Source organism: Ailuropoda melanoleuca, chromosome 4 (genome assembly GCF_002007445.2).
Source record: "Ailuropoda melanoleuca isolate Jingjing chromosome 4, ASM200744v2, whole genome shotgun sequence".
Lineage (NCBI taxonomy): Eukaryota > Metazoa > Chordata > Mammalia > Carnivora > Ursidae > Ailuropoda > Ailuropoda melanoleuca.
This window is the reverse complement of record NC_048221.1, coordinates 124,642,517-124,663,828: the sequence shown is the minus strand read 5'-3', so window position 1 is coordinate 124,663,828 and position 21,312 is coordinate 124,642,517. Positions and strand designations below refer to the sequence as shown.

Here is a 21,312-nt window from a genome sequence, read left to right as displayed (position 1 = left end):
CCCTTCTCAGGATCTGTTCCTACCTCTTTGATTCCAGGCTAATAACTAGGATCAAGTCTTGGCACCATGGAAATAGGGATACTGTCCTTACTTTGGATGGAAAGGGGTGATTCACCATAACAGCTATTGGACCTGATGAAATGCACTGGTGGGACCTGGGAGAACATACCTGGGAATGAACTTGAGGACCAAGTATAAGGTTGGTGAGAACTGTTGATACGGGTACACTCCCCCATGACCCAGGATTTAATGTTCCAGAAAGGACACCTAGAGCCAGTCCTAATGTGCAGCTAGATTGGCTCATTTAACCCTCAGGGGTTTCATCAGGGACTGATGAAACTGGAGATGCTAGAACTGCATGGCAGAGTATAAAGAAAAGAGGCAAAAGAGGGCTCCCTGCCCATATCTCCTAATCTTTGCCAATTCTGTCTCTACTGGACTAACAGCATCTGCTTTAAAAACAAAACAGGGAGCAACCTGGCTGGCTCAGTCAGTAGAGCATGTGACTCTTGAACTCAGGGTTGTGGGTTTGAGCCCCACATTGGATGTAAAGATTACTTAAAAATAAAATCTTTAAGGGGCACCTGGGTGGCTCAGTCGATTGAGTGTCGGACTCTTGATCGCAGCTCCAGTCTCGATCTCAGGGTCATGAGTTCAGGCCCCACACTGGACTCCCCACTGGGCATGGAACCAACTTAAAAAATAATAAAATAGGGGCACCTGGGTGGCGCAGTCGTTAAGCGTCTGCCTTCGGCTCAGGGCGTGATCCCAGAGTCCTGGGATCGAGCCCCACATCAGTCTCCTCCCCTGGGAGCCTGCTTCTTCCTCTCCCACTCCCCCTGCTTGTGTTCCGTCTCTCGCTGGCTGTCTCTCTCTGTCAAATAAATAAATTAAATCTTTTAAAAAAAATAAAATAATAATAATAATAATAAAAAAATAAAATCTTTTAAAAAAAGAAAAAAAAACCAAACAAAAAACTGATAGCTTTTTTTGACTTCTGAAGTCCATTTTTTCCCTGCATGCCAAGCCTGAAATATTACCGATTTCCACCCTCCGGAAACAGTCCTAACCAATGGTTGGTAGACACTCCACCTACCTTGCCCCCTCAAAAGGCTGAACTTTGAGGACATGCTTTACACAGGCTCGTAGAGTTCCCCCGCAGGAACAAGCTCCAGTTACTCACAGTGGTAACTTGCTTGAAACAATTCCTTTATTTCCTAAACTTCCCTTCCCTATCTCACTTCAGGGTCCCCTACTAGTATTTCCCGGGATAATCTTTAAAGCAAAATACTTGCACTCAAATCCTTGTCTGAGTCAGCTTCTGGGGGAACTTAGATCAGTAAGTCTTTCACTTCAAGTCTACAATTCAGATTACATAAAATCCAAATTTATAGGTTACACATAAACGAAGACTCCTGTAAATAACTTCCCTAGACCTTACTATAGGTGAGTCCATCCAGTGCTCTATGGATACTAATAACTAAAGCTCTGCAGTTATGCTTTTAACAGTTCCACACTCAACAAGTACCTAATCGTACTGCCACACCTGACTGTATGTCCTTGTCCTTCTGATACAGCCTTGAAAATCAACACTTACATGAACGCAAGTGCATTTCTTTACTTCCTTCCACTCACATTCCTGGCAGTTTGCCTTTTCTTGGCCTCATGATCAAGAGGTAACCAACACCTCTGTATCATTCCCCTCACATACGAACTCTGATTTCAAACCCTGCCATTTCCTTCCTCATGATCACTCATATCCACCCTTTTTTCCCATTTCGACTGCCAAAATCTTTGTCCACGTGAATGCACAAATACAATTCTTTTTTTTTTAAGATTTTATTTATTTATTTGACACAGAGAGAGAGAGAGTGCATGCACAAGCAGGCGGAGCGGCAGGCAGAGGGAGAAGCAGGCTCCCCGCTGAGCAGGGAGCCCAGTGCAGGACGCCATCCCAGGACCCTGGGATCATGACCTCAGCTGAGCCACCCAGGCGCCCCCACAAATAAAATTCTATGACACTGTGATCTCCGACTCTGCACCCACATCTTCCTGTAGTTCATCCTGTGGACATACAGAGAAATCCACTAGGTGTACTTAGGCCAACACATTCCATCTTCGGGGGTCCTGATTACCCTACTCAGGAGCTTCGTTCCACCCAATTAAAAAAAATCAGGGCACGAAGTCAGAGAAAGAAAAATAAATACCACGAACTCATTCATATGTGGAATCTAGTAATACAAAAAAAGTCAAGTTTATTATAGAAGCAGAGTAGAATGGAGGTTTCCAGGGGCTGGGGGTTGGGGAAAATGAGAAGATAGTGATCAAAGGATACAACTTTCAGTTATTGGATGAATGAGTTCTGGGGATCGAATGTACACCATGGTAAGTATAATCGATAACACTGTACTGTATTGTATACTTGAACTTTGATGAGAGACCTTAAACCACCACAAAAAAAGGTAACCGTGAAGTGATAGATGTGTTAATTAATTCAATTGTGGTAATCATCTCCTGAGGTATACATATATCGAATCACCACGTTGTACACTTTAAATATATACAATTTCACTTGTCAATTACACCTCAATAAAGCTGGGGGGAGGAATTTAACAATATATCTGAACATCTTTCCATGCCATTGAGCACTCTTCAAAAACATAATTTTGAATGGCAGAACGGAATTTTATCACAATTCTTTATCCAAGCCTTGATTGTTGGCAATTATTTCCAATTATCTGCTTTGAACAATGCAACAATAAACATCTTCAAAGTAAAAGTAATACTTAAAAAAAAAAAAGAGCACAGCCTTAGTCTACAAAATGTAAAAAAAAAAAAGGACCAACATTCTAGCTATGAGATGTATGCAAAGTTTCTTCAATCAAAAAGAGTTCAAACCATAAGCCCCTAAAAGAGGCTGTTTAATGTCTTACGCCCAAAGTCAAACGGAATGAGTTTTTAGACACAACACCCCAAAAGCACAATCTATGAAAGAAAAAACTGATAAGCTCCATCTTTTTTTTTTTTTTTAATTCAACAGAGATAGAGACGGCCAGTGAGAGAGGGAACACAAGCAGGGGGAGAGGGAGAGGAAGAAGCAGGCTCATAGCAGAGGAGCCTGACATGCGGCTCGATCCCATAGCGCCGGGATCACGCCCTGAGCCGAAGGCAGACGTTTAACCGCTGTGCCACCCAGGCGCCCCGATAAGCTCCATCTTATCAGAATTAACCATAGTGCAAAAGAAACTAAGATTAAAAAAAAATGGATAAAGGGGAAAAAATGCTAAGATAATGAAAAGACAAGCCCTAATGTGAAAGAAATGTTTTAAAACACAGCTGATAAAGGACTTGTATTCAAAGTATGAAAAGAACGCTTAAAACTCAACAATAAAGGGGCGCCTGGGTAGCTCAGTCGTTAAGCATCTGCCTTTGGCTCAGGTCAGGGTTCTGGGATCAAGCCCTGCATCAGGCTCTCTGCTTGGCGGGGAAGCCGGCTTCTCCCTCTCCTACTCCCCCTGTTGGTGTTCCCTCTCTTGGTGTGTCTCTCTCTGTCCAATAAATAAATAAAATCTTAAAAAAAAAAAAAACAATAACAAAGCTCAACAATAAGGAAAGAGCCCCCTCCCTCTCCCTCTCTCTCTGCCCTTACCCCCCCAAAATAAATAAATAAATCTTTTTTTTTTTTAAGGGTAGAGGAGGTGCCTGGAGTGGCGCAGCCTGTTCAACATCTGACTCTTGGTTTCAGCTCAGGTCCTGATCTCAGGATCCTGAGACTGCACCTTTCGTCAGGCTCCATGTTCAGGGCAGAGTCTGCCTAACACCATGTCTTCCTCTGCCTCTGCTCCCATCCCCTCACACTCTCTCTCTCTCTCTCTCTCTCAAATAAATAAATAAATAAATAAATAAATCTTTAAAAAGAAAATAGCCCAATTAAAAAATGATCGAAAGATCTGGATACCTCACCAAAGAAAATATACAAATCACAAATAAGTACATGAAAAAATGCTCAATATCATCATTAGAAAATTACAAATTAGGGGGCGCCTGGGTGGCACAGCGGTTAAGCGTCTGCCTTCAGCTCAGGGCGTGATCCCGGCGTTATGGGATCGAGCCCCACATCAGGCTCTTCCACTATGAGCCTGCTTCTTCCTCTCCCACTCCCCCTGCTTGTGTTCCCTCTCTCACTGGCCGTCTCTATCTCTGTTGAATTAAAAAAAAAAAGATGGAGCTTATCAGTTTTTTCTCTCGCTGGCTGTCTCTCTCTCTGTCAAATAAATAAATAAAATCTTTAAAAAAAAAAAAGAAAATTACAAATTAAAACACGATGAGATACTACTATACACCTGTAACAATGGCTAAAATTTTTTTAAAATGACAATACCAAATGCTGACAAGCATGTGGGGCAATAGGAACTCTCATCCGTGGCAAGTGATACCACACAAACAGCCACGATGGCAGACAGGTTGGCTGTCTGTAGTCTACAAAGCTAATCACAGTCTTACCACCTGACCCAGCAATAGCACCACTAGGTATGTACCCAGTTGAGTTGAAAATTTATATTCACACAAAACCTGCACCCAAATGATCACACCCAGCTTTATTCACAATTGCCAAATAATGAAAGCAACCAAGATGCCCTGTAATGGGTGAACAGATAAACAAGCTGTGGTACTTCCCCAATCGGTTCAGCAATAATGAATGAGCTATCAAGCCAGGCAAAGACACAGAGGAAGCCTGAACACATATTGTTAAGTGAAAAAAGTGAGTCTGAAATGACTACACACCATGTCATCCCAATTTTATGACCTTCTAGAAAAACAACACTATGCAAATGGAAAGAATAATGAATAGGTGAAACACAGGGGAATTTTCAGGATGGTGAAACTTCCATATGAGAGTGGAATGGTGGCTCCATGACACTATATATTGGTCAAAACTAACAGAAATTTCACACAGTGAACCTAATGCATGTAAATTTTTAAAAAATCCTTATAACTTCAGAGGATCTCAGGATGAAATGCAAAATGTGACAAATCATGTAACTGTATTACAAATGTATGACACAACCTCCCTGAGGAGGATGAGGGGAAAAGCAGTCACCTAAGTAACTCTGGAAATAAACGGAGTCTGTAACACTAAAGGCAAATCAAAATACACGTAAGTACTGTACTCTAGTTTCCCACAGGTTCTAAGTTGACAATTCTGATACTAGTATGCAGGTGCACCTAAACTGAACACTTAAGTTAATGGATGCCAGATGGTGGAGTGGTGAGGTTACAGATAAGCAAGATGAGAAGCTAGAAAGTTCCACATGGTAATGGATTACAATTGGAAACATCAGTACAAGTTCATGTTGGCTTAATATGATACAGATAGTTACATGTGGAAGCATTTGTAGATATGTGTACATACATGTGGGTTAGTATATACATATATACATCCTTGTTCTAGAGGGCCAAGAAACAACACTATCCCAATAGCAATGAGCATACCTAGTGCCCAAATTTTGGTTGGTATAACACCTTTCTCTGATAAAAAGAACGAGGGCTCCTTGGAGAAATGGCTGAGGCAGGAATACACAACATGAGCCCTGGAGCTTCTAGAAAATAAGTAAATTCTGGGAGGGGGAAAAAACCATATGACAGGAATGTATCAAAGGAATGCAGAAGCCAACTGAAAGCTCTCAATGGCCAAAGTTGGAACAATTTCAGCAACAACGTTAAATAGTATTAAATATTCTTAAGTTGATACTGATACAAATGAGTGAATAAATTAACAAATGAAGAATCGACAAATATCCCAGGCAGTAGAATTCCAGATTATTTATGTAGATACTCTGCCCTAAAGAAAGTAGAGCATAACTCCCCACTCCTTAGGTGTGAGCTGCACACCGTGACTTCCCTGCAAAGAGGAAAAGGACAGGGACACATACCCTGGCAGTGGGGAAATCTGACAAACATGACCTCAGCCAGGTGATCGAGGTCAACAGTGACTAACTGTAGACAGGATGTACCCCCGACATGATGTGATAAAAATGGCATTTTACTTCGGGGGTCTTCCACCCCAAAACCATAAACCCAGTCTAATCATGAGAAAAACATGAGGCAAATTGAGAGAAAATATACAAAATACCTAACCAGCACTCCTCACATCTGTCACATGTTATCAAAAACTTGATGAGAAAAGCCTAAGAGGGGCGCCTGGGTGGCACAGCGGTTATGCGTCTGCCTTCGGCTCAGGGCGTGATCCCGGCGTTATGGGATCGAGCCCCACATCAGGCTCCTCCACTATGAGCCTGCTTCTTCCTCTCCCACTCCCCCTGCTTGTGTTCCCTCTCTCACTGGCTGTCTCTATCTCTGCCGAATAAATAAACAAAATCTTTAAAAAAAAAAAAAAAAAAGCCTAAGAAACTGACAATGCCGAGGGAAGTCTAAGGAGATGTGACAACTAATTATAACGTGGTATCCTGGATGGGATTCTGGAACAGAAAAACACCATGAGGAAACACTACAGAAATCTGAATAAAACACAGATTTTAGTTAATAATAACACATCATCACTGGTTCATTAATTGTAACAAATGAACAACACTAATGGAAGGTGTTAATAAAAGAAGGAACAGGTATAAGGTACATATGGGTACTCCCTATTACTGTTTCTTTGTCAGTAAATTTGTCAGTAAATCTGTCAGTAAATCTAGAACTGTTCTTTAAAAAGTGGTTTTTTTCAAAAGACAGAACAATTACATATTTCTTTTCTTTTATTCACTTAACTGATTTAAAAAGCAATTTCAGGGGCGCCTGGGTGGCAGAGCGGTTAAGCGTCTGCCTGTGGCTCAGGGCGTGATCCCAGCGTTATGGGATCGAGCCCCACATCAGGCTCCTCCGCTATGAGCCTGCTTCTTCCTCTCCCCACTCCCCCTGCTTGTGTTCCCTCTCTCGCTGGCTGTCTCTATCTCTGTTAAATAAATAAATAAAATCTTTAAAAAATAAATTAATAAATAAAAAGCAATTTCATACAGGCGCCTGGTAGGCTCACTTAGTCGGTGAAGCACATGACTCCTGATCCTGGGACTGTGAGTTCAAGCCCCACATTGGGTATAGAGATTACTTAAAAATAAAATCTTTAGGGGCGCCTGGGTAGCTCAGTCGATGAGCGTCCAACTCTTGATTTCAGCTCAGGTCATGCTCTCAGGGTCGTGGGACAGAGGGCCCCCCCACCTGGCTCCACCCTCAGCGTAGAGTCTGCTTAGCCCTCTTCATCCCCCTCCCCCCCGCCACCCCCCCAACCTGGCTTGCACAGCACTCTCTCTCAAACAAATAAATCTTTAAGAAAACAATAAAATAATAAAATAAAATCTTTAAAATAAAAAGCAATTGCATAAAACAATATCTATGACATTGTATTGCTGGGCCTATAACATATAGAATTCCCTGAGAAGACATAAGAATCCTAAATGTCTACATATCTAACTACAGTGCTTCAAAATACACTAAGCAAAAATTGATAGAACAGAAAGGAGCAATGGAAAAATCCACACTTCCACTTGGAGACTGCAATTCTCCTCTATGATTAATACAAGTAGAAAGTCAAGATGAATATGAAGGACTGAACACCACCATCAGCCAACTAGATCTAACTGATACTTATCAAACATCCCACCCAATAATGGCAAAATACATATTTTTCCAAGTGCACATGAAGCATCATCACCAAAGTCAGAAGAGCGAATACCTCCGGAGGGGGAAGGGAATGATGTGACTGTGAAGGGACACCAACTCTATTTAGCTACATGTTTATTAGACTGGGTTCTGGGCACCCTGTATTATTCTTTATACTTTATAGGTCCTATCTCATAATAAAATGTTAAGTCATTTACTTGGAGTATATTCTCGGATAAATCCTTTCTTTAGTGGGTGGGGGGTGTGGAGGCAGGACTCCATATGTTTTATTATTGAAATGGAGTATACCAAACACCATAAGCTCGGCACTTTTATCCAAATGTACACAAACTCTTGCAAATTCCGAATTTGATATAATGTTTATTACTTCGATCTTTAGCAATGTCTTCTATGGGTATCCCAACAAATAATGCATTTTAGTCACCAAGCTAAAGTTACTGATTTGTCTATATGGTATTTCAGCCACTTTTACGAAAACAGGAAGAGCAAAGGTTTATGGCTTTTTGTCTTTTGCTCCTAAAGTAAGAAATCTCCAAAGAATCTTCTAAAACTGTATCACTAACTTAATAATTTTTAATGTACTAGATTAATTAGCTCATGACTATAATCATCACTGAAAATTTTCAATGTTTGTCTTCATGTATCAAATGCTTAGTTTTAAAATATCTCGACTGATAACAGTAGCCTCATACTATCATTAGTGAGTATCTTAAGATACAATATACTCAACAGTGCATATAAACCCATATATCAAATAATATTTAACAATTTTTTACCGACTCCTCTTCAATCCACTTAGACCACTATTGTTTTATACTTCGCCTTAGACTGACAAGCTTATAATATAAATAAAAGTATCAGCTCTGTGTTTTTTTTGTTGTTATTACTTCAGTCTTCAGCTGAATCTGAAACCTCAACCTGCAATTTCTTTGCAGGAATCCATTAAGCCCTCTGTCATTTAGCAAGGTTCATTTAATTGAAATCAGATAATATAATCTGAAAGACCACTAAGCCAGGCAGAGATGAACTTTAATATGTCCGAACAGAATGTGAGCCAACAAATAAGGAGGCTCACATGATGGGTCCCTCCAGGCTGTGGTGTCCCCAGGATCCCCCTCTCAGGTTACTTCGCCTACCAAGCCTGATACATATCACCAGACGTACAGATGGAGTAAAGTGTCAACCTGTGGATGAAATATTAGTAAAAGTTAATTGCCCATATTTTGTTATACCCTACCTGGAGGATCATTTTGCCTGCATCTCCCATTCTAGAAACCACTGCTCTTTAAAAAAAAAAAAAAAAAAAAAAAATTTAATTAAAAATTTTTTAAAAACCTAGAATGAGAAAATGGGACTGTGCTAGGTTTGAGGAACAAATGAGTAATATGGGTGGCAGAACTAGATGGGGAAATTTAGAGCCTACGTGGTTAGTTAACTTGGCCTAAGGTTACAAAGTTAGTCATTTGTGGAGTTCGCCAACCAACCCCTTTGATTCTAAAGCCTACTCTCTTTCTGCTGTGCCACATCGCCCCCTCCAGGGCAAACATGAGGAGTCCAGGAGCGAGGAAAGTGCTGGTCCACAAACCGTGGCGCTAGAGACTTCATGTTATAGTTAAATGAAGTCTGGAGACCAGTGCAACAAAACGTCTGGACCCTTGTTAATCCGATCTAGGAAACAATATGCTCCAGAGCTGGCCTAAGTCTGCAAGCAGAAAAGACTTGAGCAAAAGACTATCAGTAAGAGAGTAGGCTCTAGAAATATTTCCGGAATGTCTCTGTAATACACCTAAGTGTTAAATATCCTTCATTTCCCTTGAATCTTTTTGTTAATGTCTTAACCCTTCCAGCTCTCAGTTACTTCAAAGGATCCATGTAACAAAATTTGAGCAAATTCGCTGTCTCCCAGCAAAACTCCTGCCAGTTTTTCTCTGGATGCCCATCTTTTTAGGAAGTCAGAGATAACAGAGGTTGTCACTAATTAGTACTTAGTGTAACTAGTCAAACTTCCCTGAAAGAGAACTAACTTCCTTGCTTATTTCAGGAAAATTCTCAACTATCCTTCCTCTAACATTTCTTCTTTTCTCTTCTCTTTTAGATTAAAAAAAAAAAAAAGCCAAGGAAAGTAAATGTTTGTGAAACCCTAAGATTTTCTTCTTTACAAATCTGAGAAAGTTCTCTAGGTTCCAATAAAAAAAATTCAAAACTTCACTCCACTACTACAAAGAGCTCTGAATACCTAATATAATAACCTCACAGGGCTGTGGTAACCATTAATAAATTATGTAAAGCATTTAGCACAATGCCTAGCACAAAATAAGAGCCTAATAAATATTAGCTACTATTATTATTATTATTATTATTACATAACTACCCTCTTGAATGATGCATAGACTAGAATTCTACAGGCAAGACTCCTTAATTTACAATTCTTCTGATTTATTTAAAGGTATACAAATTTTAAAAAAAACTAAAGGTATAGAAATATTAGGGTGGCTGGCTGGCTCAGTTGGAATAACATGCAACTCTTGATTTTGGGGTCATGAGTTTGAGCCCCATGTTGGGTGTAGAGGGTACTAAAAAAATAAAATAGACTTTTAAAAAAATAATGGTATAAAGATATAGACTTGGAAGAAGAATAAATACTTTGTTATCAATCACTTGCAACACTTTAAATCTGGAATAGAGAAAAGGTTTTAACAGCAGTGAAAGGAAGTAAAGACACAGAAATGCAATGTGCCCAAAGATTCGGAGAAAAGATGTAACAGAAAGTGAGCCACTGAAAGAAGAAACAGCTTTTCCTTCCTCCTAGTTTTTCCTAAAACCTGCTATGGGTTGTTTAGTTAATAAGAGGAAATTTTAGCTCTAAGCAAAGATGCTAAACTACTTGCCTAATAAGGAAATACTAAAAGCGTACGAACAATAAAACGTACATTCTTGAAAGGACATGCAAAGCTCTAGTTTTCAGTCATATTTCAGAAAACGTATCCTTGATAGTTACTTCTATAGTTAAGCTTTTCCCTAGAGACCTTTTTTTTTTTATTAAAGATTTTATTTATTTGTCAGAGAGAGAGAGAGCACAAACCAGGAGGAGCACCAGGTAGAGGGAGAAGCAGGCTCCCCGCTGAGCAAGGAGCCCAAGACAGGACTCGCTCCCAGGACCCTGGGATCATGACCTCAGCCAAAGGCAGACACTTAACCGACTGAGCCACCCAGGCGCCCCCCCAAAGACTTTTTTCTAGAAAGATATTAAGAATGACTTTTTCAAATGACTTTGGAATTAATGAAAAGAAAATAAAACCAATTAAACAGAAGTGTGCAATGGTGCCTGCCTGGCTAAGTTGGTAAAGCATGCGACTCTTGATCTCAGGGGTTGTGAGTTCAAGCCCCACACTGGGTGTGGAGATTACTTAAAAATAAAATCTTAAAATAATTAATAAATAGCAGTGTGCAGCCTTCACATCAAAATCCTTCTCTGTGTTCTTCTATCTTTATTTTCAGTTAACACATTTGTAGTAATGCTTATGAGCTACAAAAACCAAAGCAAAGCAATGGAGAATCAATATGGGAGGGCTTAAAAGTGACCTAACCCAGACCCCAAATTTTGAGCATCCAAATAAATGTCTTGTCCCAGATGACAGTTATACTTCACAATAAAGAAATGGAAATAGAAACCCAGAACCCCTAACTCTTGGTCCATTATATCACCTTTCTATATTATTATAAAATGTAGTAAAAATTCTAAGCCAATATGAAAAAGACAATGCAACAGAAAAAAAAAGGTAAATGAAGAAAACAAGCGAATCACAGAAGAGGAAATTTAAAGAACCAATAAAAACATCAAGCAATGTTCAATCTCACTAGTAATTAGAAAAATCTGTATTAAAAACCAAAATAAGATTATATTGTTCATCCAGCATATTTGCAAAAATTAGAAAGCCTAATAACACTAAGGGTTGACAAAGCAGGGAAGCAATAGAAGCCACACACCACTGGTGCAAATGTGAACTGGCAAAACCACTTCGGAGAGGAACTGAGTAATACGCACTGAGGCTGAAGACGTGCATGGCACACGAGTCACTGTTTTACTCCCAGGTACGTGCCCTAAAAGGCACGCATGTGTGCACAAGGAAATGCGACAAGAATATTCGCAGCAGCCTTATTTGTAATTGCAAAAAAAAAAAAAAAAGATCCAGAATAAACAAATGGCCAATGCACAGGAAAATATAAAAGTAAATTGTGACATAGTCAAAAAACAGAATCCTCCTCTGCCAGATGAAAGCAGTACAGCTACGTATATCCTTATAGATGGGTCTCACAGTATTTTAAGGGGGAAAAGTTACAAAAAGAAATAATTAATACTGTTAGTATAAATTTTAAATGCAAAATAATATACATTTAGAGCTACTTACATATGTAATAAAAGTATGAAAATATGTACAGGAACGAAAAGCATCAAATTTAGAACAGTGGTTCCCTCGAAAGGGGAAGAGAATGCAATTGGAAAGGCGTTACGTGAGGGTTCAACCTTACAAGAAGCCTGGTTTCTTTTTTTTCTTTTTTTTTTTTAAGATTTTATTTATTTATTGGACAGAGATAGAGACAGCCAGCGAGAGAGGGAACACAAGCAGGGGGAGTGGGAGAGGAAGAAGCAGGCTCATAGCAGAAGAGCCTGATGTGGGGCTCGATCCCATAACGCCGGGATCACGCCCTGAGCCGAAGGCAGACGCTTAACCGCTGTGCCACCCAGGCGCCCCAGAAGCCTGGTTTCTTGAGCAGCATGTCCACAGGTATGCACTACTTTTATTCTTCATAGTTTTTGGAAGGTCAATCTTTTATAATGTTCACAAAATTAAAATAAACTCAAGGTCCAACCAAAATAGTTTACTCCAGAGCCCACATCCTTAACCATGACACTATTCATTCTGTTTCTTTAAGAAAGATTCAGTCATTATAAGAAATCTCTCAGGAAGATGTAAAACATCAGACAGAAAAAGCAATTAAGTGCCTGACTAAAGGAAAAGTCTCTTAAGGATATCATATTGGAGACACAAAGTGGTCCTGCTGCCATGCTCAGGAATCATGTGGGTAAGCCAAAACACAGAGCTCAAGTGCAACTGGAGCAACAATCTTGTTTAAAGACAGCAGGAAGAAAGGTCTTTGAAGTCTGCCCTGGGTTCAAATACTACCCAGGCCACTGATTGGCTGTGTGGCCCTGAACAAGTTTTGTTTTTTGTTTTGTTTTGTTTTCAAGATTTTATTTACTTATTTGACAGAGAGAGACAGCCAATGAGAGAGGGAACACAAGCAGGGGGAGTGGGAGAGGAAGAAGCAGGCTCCCAGAGGAGAAGCCCGATGTGGGGCTCGATCCCAGAACACCAGGATCATGCCCTGAGCCGAAGGCAGACACTTAACGACTAAGCCACCCAGGCGCCCCCCTAAACAAGTTTTAACTTCTCTGAGCTCAATTTCCTCACCCATGTACTGGGGATACCACACCTAGCTTCCAAACTTAAGAAGATTAAAGAATAGTCCTTACCTAGGAAAAGCACTTGATACATTATAGCCTCACAATAAATAACATTACTTGCAGAAGGAAGTCTCTCTCTGGCAAGAGGAGACAGAGAGAAAAGTTAAAAGGAGGGAGTAAAGAGTCTACAAAAAAGAAGCCAGGAAGAAGCTGGAATGGTTAGGAGCTGAACAAATCCTTGTAGAGTCCCAGAAGTTACCCAAAAAATTGTTTTAACTGAGCACTATTTCATTATCGTGAAGCTTAGTTACAAGAATATTTAGCCCAGAACTGATTATTACAGCATTGCCTGTATTAGTTTATTTATAATGTTGTTAATATACAAAAATTCAAGATCAAAATGAGTTTTTCTAAAGATTCATTTTTTTGTTAAAAAATGCATTATCAAGTAAATCATATACAATATATGTTTCAGTTATCTACAACTCAGAAAGTTGTCTCTCCTACTCTTAACATATTAAAGAGAAAACAATGATAATTTCAAGAAATGCAAAAAAAAAAAACAAAAAAAATCAATACCCAATAAAAACGCAAACCAGGGGCTGTCTTTGCCTCAGGTCATGATCCGAGGGTCCTGGGATCAAGTCCCGCATCAGGATCCCTGCTCAGCAGGGAGTCTGCTTCTCCCTCTCCCTCTGCTCATGTGCTCTCTCTGGCTCACTCTCTCTCTCAAATAAATAAAATCCTTAAAAACACACACACAAACCAGGATGCCTGGCTGGCTCAGTTGGAGCATACAACTCTTGATCTTGGGGTCATGAGTTCAAGCCCCACGTGGGGTGTAGAGATTACTTAAATAAATAAAACTTGAAAAAAATACAAACCAAGAACAGATGAAAATGTCCATAAATTAACAAAAGAAATCTACCAAAAACCTTCAGTAAGTATCATATCTAATAGTGAAACACCGGAAGCATTCTCATTCGGGAAAAAGATAAAAATGCCCATTATCATCATTGCTATTCAACTTTTGTACTGCAGAGGGTCTAGGCATTGCAATAATGCAAACAACAAAATAAGTGGTATGAAGATTAGAAAGAACCCTGGTCAATTAAGTCTTCTAATCAAAGTAGCCCAGTAAGTAAACACTTTGATGCATCCCCTCCACTCCAAATACACAGCAATAGATTAAATATTTTTTAAATATATTTTTAAATGACTTGAGGTGCCTGGCTGGCTCAGTCAGCAGAGCATGTGACTCTTGATCTCAGGGTTGTAAGTTCGAGCCCCAAGTTGGGTATAGAGATGACTTAAAAATAAAATCTTAAAAATAAATATATATATATATTTTTTTAAATGACCTAAGCAGGCTTAAAAACAAGATAAAACTCCATTTGGGGGGCGCCTGGGTGGCACAGCAGTTAAGCGTCTGCCTTAGGCTCAGGGCGTGATCCCGGCGTTCTGGGATTGAGCCCCACGTCAGGCTCCTCTGCTGTGAGCCTGCTTCTTCCTCTCCCACTCCCCCCGCTTGTGTTCCCTCTCTCGCTGGCTGTCTCTATCTCTGTCAAATAAGTAAATAAAATCTTTAAGAAAAAAAAAAAAAAACCTCCATTTGGATCAGAAACAAAACAGATACACAAAAATGTGAGCAGGACTGAAGCTACAGGCTTGCTGGACTCTGAGTCCAGAAGCAGATGCATACCTTCTGCAGGGCGCCAGTGACAAAATAAAGGAGGTGGAGAAACAGGAGACATCTGAGCCAGACTCACTGCTTAAAGCTAGGGATGAGGCTGGAGCTGAAAGGAAGCTACAAAATACTGCTACCAGTCTCTGCCTAGAGCTATATGGTTTATATAATGCTCTAGGCATAGAAAAGTGGGAAGAGAAAAACACAGCCTCATGACCAGGAACTGAACCAAGACGTTCACGTACTCTATGAATCAATCTAAACTAGCCCTAATTATAGCAGGACCCCCGACCCACCCTTATTATACCTGATTTCTTGACTATGGTCTAAAAAGTCAATGGGAACACCTGAAATATCACCACATAGGGAAGGGTGGGCACAGAAATAAGGAAAACAAAATCAAAAGCACTCACACTCGAACAAGTCTGTAAACAAAACTTCCAAAGACATAAAGAAATATAATGCTAAGAAAGATAGCCAACAAAAGCAACAATTAGAATATGAATTCATTCCAGATGAAGTTTAATTTTAGAGAACAATCTGACAAAGACTTATTTTTTAAGTACATTTAGGGTGCTAGGATATAAATTTCTTTAATTATTGGGAATGCAAAATTATACAGCCACTTCAGAAGGCAGTTAGGCAGTTTCTTATAAAGCGAAACATACTCTTACCATGCAATTCAGCAAAAATGCTCCTACATATTTACTGAAAAGAGTTGAAAACCTGTGTCCAGACAAAAAACTGAACGTGAGGGGCACCTGGGTGGCACAGCGGTTAAGCATCTGCCTTCGGCTCAGGACGTGATCCCAGCGTTATGGGATCGAGCCCCACATCAGGCTCCTCCACTATGAGCCTGCTTCTTCCTCTCCCACTCCCCGCTTGTGTTCCCTCTCTTGCTGGCTGTCTCTATCTCTGTCGAATAAATAAATAAAATCTTTAAAAAAAAAACTGAACATGAATATTTAGACATTTTACTCATAATTGTCCCAAACTGGAAGTAGCCAAGATGTCCTTCAATAGGTGAGTAGATAAACAAACCAGTACTGAAATATTATTTAACAATAAAAAGAAATAAGTTACCCCAATGTTTATAGCAGCATCAACAACAATAGCCAAACGATGTTAAGAGCCCAAATGTCCATCGACTGATGAATGGATAAAGAAGATGTGGTATATACATTGGAATACCATTCAGCCATCAAAAAGAATGAAATCTTGCCATTTGCAATGACATGGATGGAGCTAGAGTGTATTATGTTAAGCAAAATAAGTCAGTTGGAGAAAGATGATTACCATATGATTTCACGCATGTGGAATTTAAGAAACAAAATGGAGGAATATACGGGAGGGGAAAAAAAGAGAGAGGGAAACAAATCATGAGATACTCTTAACTACAGAGAACAAACTGAGGGTTGATGGAGGGAGGTGTGGGGGGGATGGGAAAGAGGGGTGATGGGTATTAAGGACTTGTGATGAGCACTGGGTGCTGCATGTAAGTGATGAACCACTGAACTCTACTCTACTCCTGAAACCAATATTGCACTGTATGTTGACTAGAATTTAAATTTAAAAAAGAAAGAAATGAGCTATCAAGCCAAGAAAAGACAGAGAGGAACCTTAAATGTATATTGCTAAGTGAAAAAGAACAGTCTGAAAGACTACAATACTGTATGGTTTCCAACTGTATGTCATTCTGGAAAAGGCAAAAGTACAGACTCAGTAAAATAATCAGTAGTTATCACAAGCTCAGGAGGAGGGGAGGAAGGAATGAATAGATGGAACACGGGATTTTTAGGACAATGAAATTATTCTGATGATAGTGCAATGACATTACATGAAATGTCATGAGCTGACATAAATGATGCATGACATTTTGCCTTTGTCAAAATGCACAAAACACAAAGACACAAGAGAAGCCTAATATATACTATGAACTTAAATTAATAATAATGTATCAACAATGATTCATCAGCTATAACAAAGGTAGTATACTAAAACAAGATGTTAATAACAGAAGAAACTGCACATGGAGAAGAAGGGGTATATACTTTCTACTATCTACCCACTTTGGTCATATTCAGTCACGTATATAATTTTTTTTAAATATCATGGACTTCTGGGTATATATACAAAAAGAACTGAAAACAGGGACTTGAGCAGATATTTGAACACCCATGTTCATAACAGCATTATTCACAATAGCCAAAAGGTAGAAACAACTGAAAGATGAATGAATAAACAAATGTGTATATACATACACTGGAAGAGTATTTAGCCTTAAAAAGTAAGGAAATCCTGATACATGCTACAATAAAGACATGTTAAGTGAAATAAGCCAGACAAAAGGACAAATATTGTATGATTCCACTTAAATGAGGCACCTGGAGTAGTCACATTCACAGAGACAGAAAGTAGAATGGGGGTTGCCAGGGGCTGAAGGGAGGTGAGAATAAGGAGTCGGTGTTTAGTGGGTACAGAGTTTCGGGTGGGGAAGATGAAAAAGTTCTGGAGATGGACAGTGGTGATGGTTACACAACAGTGTGAATGTACTTAAAGCCACAAATGTACACTTACAAATGGCTAAATGGTACATGTATGTCATGTATAATTTACAATTTAAAAAATGAGAAAAGGTGCTGAAAAACTGGTTATCCAAATTGTGAACAACGACAAAAAAAGTCTCTCTTCATTATACCACATAGAAATTCCACACAGAAAGCAAAACTGTTTTTAATTTAAGATTTTTAAAGTTTTATTTATTTAAGTAACCTCTACACCCAACGTGCTGCTCGAACTCACAACCCCAGATCAAGAGTTGCACGCTCTTCCGATTGAGCCAGCCAGGCACCCCTTTTCTAATTTTGGAAGAAAATATAGAAATATATAATTCATACCCTGGGGTTAGAGAAAATTTACTTAAATCAGACACAAACAGAAGCGCCTGGGTGGCTCAGTTGGTTAAGCGTTTGACTTCGGCTCAGATCATGATCTTGGGGTCCTGGGGTTGAGCCCCACATTAGGCTCCTGGCTCAGCGGGGAGTCTGCTTGTCCTTGTCCCTCTCCCTCTGCCCCAGATCATGCTTGCTTTCTCTCTCTCTCAAATAATTATATCTTAAAAAAAAAGAAAAAAAAACCAGCACAACACAAACTTTTTTTTAATTTAAGGGAAATTTTTTCATAAATATAACATTAAAAATTTAAACTTGCCTTCAAAGACACTGCTAACCAAGGGAAAAGGCAAGCCTCAGACTAGCAGGATACATCTGCACCACGTATATCCATCAAAGAATTAGTATCCAAAGTAACACAACTGTCTGTCCCTCAGTGAATGAAGAATGAAAAAAAGGTGATTTAAGTCTACGTAACTGAACATTACCTAGTAATTTAAAAAAAAAAAATTAACCAGATCCACAAGTTCCATGGTTAAATCTCCCTGAATTAAAATTTAAAATGTGTGCCCCCCTGGGGCGCCTGAGTGGCACAGCGGTTAAGCGTCTGCCTTCGGCTCAGGGCGTGATCCCGGCGTTGTGGGATCGAGCCCCACGTCAGGCTCCTCTGCTGTGAGCCTGCTTCTTCCTCTCCCACTCCCCCTGCTTGTGTTCCCTCTCTCGCTGGCTGTCTCTATCTCTGTCAAATAAATAAATGAAAACCTTTAAAAAAATAAAATAAATAAAATAAAATAAAATGTGTGCCCCCTTTCCAATTCTACTTCTTTCCTTCACTGCAGCAATGTCTGAAACAGCGAAGAGCTTAAATGGCCTTTAATGAGAAGAGTAAACTAGAGTACAATACACATACCACATTAGAGATCACGTAGCAGTCAAGAAAAATCAGGCAGACACCTATGCTCGAACCTGGAAAGATCTCAGACATTTTGTTAGGGGGAAAAAATGTTGCAGAACAATGTACCAGTATCATGTCCATAACTTAGGGGCAGAGGGAAATTCTGCTTTTTTTCCATATTACCTGTATATAGATGAAAATGCAAAGGTCTGGGAGGATAACACAAACTGATAACTGCAATTTCAGTAGAAAAGGGAGTGGGCGAAGGGGACACTTATTCTGTCTGTACTGTTTGAGTATTTTATAAGAAAGTGTGTGTTCATGAGCCATTCGCAGAGCTGCAGTACGCAGCCCCACCACCGCATAAGACAACCCCCGGTGGTACATTTGCAGGGATTCTGCTAGGGATGGCATGCCCTAAAGGTGGGCGATATACATTCTGCACAACTAGACACCAACGCCCTGACGCTTGTGTAACTAGAAGTAAATAAAATGAGAGGGGGTGGACTATAAACCAGCACGAGGGAATTTTCTGGGATGATGTAAATTTCTATATCCTCATTGGGATAGTGGTTACAAAGTATATACATTTTCAAAACTCATCCAACTGCACACAGACATTTGGGCATTTTATTATATGTCAACTACACATCCATAAAGTTGATTTTAAAAGAAATATAAATATACAGATAAAATACAATATCACTGGGAGAATCTGGAATAAGGCACCCAAAATTACAGGATTAGGGCACCCCAAAACAAGAACTGATGGACTCCTGCTGGTTGTATTCTGAAACTAAAGAGAAATGAACTTAGTTCTTCAAGGCTTACAGCACAAGACTAAATTTGGATTAATATTACCCTTGTTTTTTATATGTGGACATGAGGGCCCTTAAGAGATTTCTACTGAAGTCATAAAATAAAAGGTAACTTGACATTCTATTGGTTCTAAGCCTAATTTTCTAAGTAGAAAATTTGTCTTTCATGTATAGTGGACACTCAAAAACCTTGCCAACACAACTTTAACCACGTAACCTTCTCCAAAGGTAATTCCACCTATGTATGATAAAAATCCTCACAGAACTCATAAAAGGTCAAGTTTTAATTTGGCAGACAAAGTAACCCAACAGGCACTGCAACCCGGGCACTGAAACAGCAGCTGGGAGCTGGAGAGCCGAGAAATCCAACCACGGCAGACAACAGGCAGAACTGCAGCCCTCACAGAAGAGCAGAGATACATTCTCTTACTACAGATGGAAGATCCAAGAACCAGGATTAAAGAGGAAAAAAATGTTCCATAGACAAAAGTACTCTTCTTCCTCAAGTGATAGAAAAGAGAAAGGCCAGAATTGGATGATTTGAAGCAACGGCTCAAGGAGTAAGCTCCTGCTGGCCAATATGCAATGAAGATGTGGCAGGGTGGCCCCAAGACATCCCCACTCCATCACCTTAGCTATTGCTTTAATTCCCAGACCTAGAAACCTGGGTTACCTTACATGAAAAGGGGCGGAGGGGGGGGGGAGGAAAGGGGAAAAAAAGGAAGAAGAAAAGGAGGAGGAGGAGGAGAGGAGGAGGAAGGAGGAGGAAGGCGGAGGAGGAGAAAAAGACTATTTCAGAAACAGAGGAAGTCCATCAGCCATCCCTAACACCAAAGTAATTAATACTGCTGCGTGTAAAGTACAGCAAAACCTTGCTTGGTTCATTCATTCATGCAATAACTATTTTTTGCCTGACTGTTGTGGGCCAGACACTGTTCTTGTCGTTGAGGATTTAGCAGTGACAGTCACGGAACTTAATTCCAGGAGGGAAGGAAGGGAACTTCTTTTCTCTTTCCAAATTTCGTCTTCCCTTCTCCCCCTTTAAATGTTAGGCAGAACTGCCTTCTAAACTCTCTCAAATTTCTCCCACAAGCTCCTCTGACTCTTCTGATTTATCCCCAAACCAAGCAATTTATGGTTCCAATTTCCCAACACTAGGAAAAGATAAAAAAAAAACAAAAAACAAAAAACAAACAAAAAAACCTAAAGTGAATGAAGTATGAGGCGAAATTCAATGCCACTTTGTATTCTACACGCATACCTTCACTACCAAATTGTCAGCACCTAAACAGCAAATTACGGTTGTTTTACACTATTTTGCGGCCCCAGTGCTGACCACGGCTCTCCACCCAAGGTAGCTAATCAATAAACGTCTGCTAGAAATGCTGGAAGGTCTTCCTAATCCCAAGGCCTGGCACTGGAATTTAAGAGCAAGCATTTGTTAGCTCCATCCTACCTCCTCTCAGGACACCTTCCTTTCAAAGGTGACCTCGGTGCACAGGTTCACTGTTAGGCGCCTCGGCAAACAGTGTTTGGGGGTGATCTGAAATACATCCCCTTCCCTCTGCCAGGGCCTAACTGCCTCACCTGCCCTCTGCCAGGACCTGCCTCCTTCGCCCCCTACAGCACCTAACGCACAGCCTCCTCCCAATGAGCCGGGCTCCAGCAGCATCAGCCCGACGCGCGCACCCCGGGCCCCGCGCCCTACGGCCACGGTACTCTCGGGACCCCGGAGACCCCTCCCCGGCCCGGCGCTCAGAACTCGGCAGCGCCGGCCCGGGGCTCCGCTCCATCCCCTCGGCTCGCCCCTCCAGGGCCGGGCGCGCGGCATCGTCTCCCCTCGCAGCGCGCGCGGTGCAGCGGCCCCGGCT

The 21,312-nt window shown here is 40.4% G+C and overlaps 1 protein-coding gene across 8 annotated transcripts in view; it reads right to left on the bottom strand.

The window, feature by feature from the left end:
* The window catches only part of DTNB (dystrobrevin beta), a 251,360-nt gene that overhangs the window by 217,145 nt on the left and 12,903 nt on the right, over window positions 1–21,312 (bottom strand). For 7 of the 8 annotated variants that reach the window (XM_034659801.1, XM_034659799.1, XM_034659803.1 and 4 more), the window contains exon 1: window positions 8,759–8,771. The exons of the other annotated variant lie outside the window; for it this stretch is intronic. In XM_034659801.1, coding sequence (XP_034515692.1) covers window positions 8,759–8,760 — 2 coding nt within the window. In that variant the 5' untranslated portion in view covers window positions 8,761–8,771. Of the gene's footprint in view, window positions 1–8,758; window positions 8,772–21,312 lie in introns of those variants that run through there. 8 annotated transcript variants of the gene reach the window in all.